Source organism: Sinocyclocheilus rhinocerous, unplaced genomic scaffold (assembly GCF_001515625.1).
Source record: "Sinocyclocheilus rhinocerous isolate Xijiao unplaced genomic scaffold, SAMN03320098_v1.1 scaffold4647, whole genome shotgun sequence".
NCBI classification, from domain to species: domain Eukaryota; kingdom Metazoa; phylum Chordata; class Actinopteri; order Cypriniformes; family Cyprinidae; genus Sinocyclocheilus; species Sinocyclocheilus rhinocerous.
Window position 1 is genome coordinate 3,300 of NW_015652181.1, and position 2,135 is coordinate 5,434.

At 42.2% G+C, this 2,135-nt stretch overlaps 1 protein-coding gene across 1 annotated transcript in view; it reads right to left on the reverse strand.

Annotated features, from left to right (window-relative positions):
* Positions 1-212: 212 nt before the first annotated feature.
* LOC107714085 (ribonuclease inhibitor-like) overlaps positions 213-2,135 on the reverse strand; it is a gene marked incomplete at its 3' end in the record, with an annotated part of 10,421 nt that continues 8,498 nt past the window's right edge. Inside the window, exons 4-5 of the mRNA XM_016519793.1 lie at positions 333-506; positions 213-259 (exon numbers count right to left, since the gene is read on the reverse strand). Of these exons, the coding sequence (XP_016375279.1) occupies positions 213-259; positions 333-506 (221 nt within the window). The remainder of the gene's footprint in view (positions 260-332; positions 507-2,135) is intronic.

The window sequence follows — 2,135 nt, forward strand, 5'->3', positions numbered from 1 at the left end:
GGCACTGCTAACTAGTTAAAAAAGGCTCATAAACTGAATAAATCATGTCTTTCTTTAAATCTAGTGTTTTGAACAAGTTTCTGTGATGTTTGTAGTTCATAGACGATATCATTAACCTGATAGAAAAACAATGAAAGTCTATGAGATGAGCTCAGTGATACAGTCAAACAACCATCTGTGTGTGTGTGTGTGTTGTGAGTTTGTAGACCTACACTTTCGCAGTCCCGCTGTCATCATGATCTCTCCTCCATGATCCACACTATAAACACACATTAATGTAGATCTGCATCATTCACACACGTTCAGTATGTCAGTATTGGTGTTTGACATACTTAAGTATCTGCAGTTGATAGTTTGGATCCTGCAGTTTGTGGTTGAGCAGCTGAACTCCTGATTGTCCTGCGTTATTGTAGCTCAGATCCAGCTCTTTCAGATGTGAGTGGTTTGAACTCAGAGCTGAAAACACATAACTACAGCCTTCCTCTGTCACCATACAGCCAGACAACCTACAGACACACAGACACATCATCTACAGACATACACAGTCAGATCATCTACAGATCATCTGACAGAATGTGCTGATTTTCCATCCGAGTTAGTGCTGGCTGCAGATAAAGTTTTAATTGTTGGTGATTTTAATATCCATGTTGATAATGAAAAAGATGCATTGGGATCAGCATTCATAGACATTCTGAACTCTATTGGGGTTAGACAACACATCTCAGGACCTACTCATTGTGTCAGATCATCTAGAGACATAGTCAGATCATCTACAGACACACAAAGACAGCTCATCTACAGACACACACAGATGGTGACCCATACTTGGAATTAGTGCTCTGCATTTAACCCATCCAAAGTGCACACACACAGCAGTGAACACACACACACCGTGAACACACACCCGGAGCAGTGGGCAGCCATTTATGCTGCGGCGCCCGGGGAGCAGTTGGGGGTTCGGTGCCTTGCTCAAGGGCACCTCAGTCATGGTATTGAAGGTGGAAGAGAGTGCTGTACATTCACTCCCCCCACCTACAATTCCTGCCGGACCGGAGACTCGAACCCGCAACCTTTTGGGTTACGAGTCTGACTCTCTAACCATTAGGCCACGACTTCCTGTAAGTTTTCCTGTAAATTTTACTGTAAATTATCTCTTAAATGTTCTTAATACCTCAGTATCTGCAGCTGACAGTTTGGACTCTTCAGTCCATCAGAAATCAACTTTACACCAGAGTCCTGGAGGTCATTGTTACTCAGATCCAGCTCTCTCAGGACACCATTTGAGGATTGTAGAGCTGATGAAAAACTCTCACAACACTGAGCAGTGAGATTACAACAAGACAGACTTAAAAAGAGGAGAACACACATCAACTGTGAGATCATCTACAGACACACACAGTCATATCATCTACAGACACACAGATCATCTACAGACACACATCAACATTGTGACCAGTTGACTGTAAATTATCTCTTATATGTTTTTAATACCTCAGTATCTGCAGCTGACAGTTTGGACTCTTCAGTCCATCAGAAACAAACTTTACACCAGAGTCCTGCAGGTCATTGTTACTCAGATCCAGCTCTCTCAGGACACCATTTGAGGATTGTAGAGCTGATGAAAAACTCTCACAACACTGAGCAGTGAGATTACAACAAGACAGACTTAAAAAGAGGAGAACACACATCAACTGTGAGATCATCTACAGACACACACAGTCATATCATCTACAGACACACAGATCATCTACAGACACACATCAACATTGTGACCAGTTGACTGTAAATTATCTCTTATATGTTTTTAATACCTCAGTATCTGCAGCTGACAGTTTGGACTCTTCAGTCCATCAGAAACAAACTTTATACCAGAGTCCTGCAGGTGATTGTTATTCAGATCCAGCGCTCTCAGGACACAGTTCGAGGATTGTAGAGCTGAAGACACAATTTCCCAATGCTGATCTGAGAGATCACAGCCAGACAATCTGGAAGTAATAACAAAACAATACAGACATGTACAGAGTGTTGCCAGTTTTCTGCCCTCGGGGAACGGAGGGAACGGAGGTCTGAACATTGAATCACAATAAGATGAGCTGCTGAGATTGAGATAATCTGATCATTTTATTCATTTTATC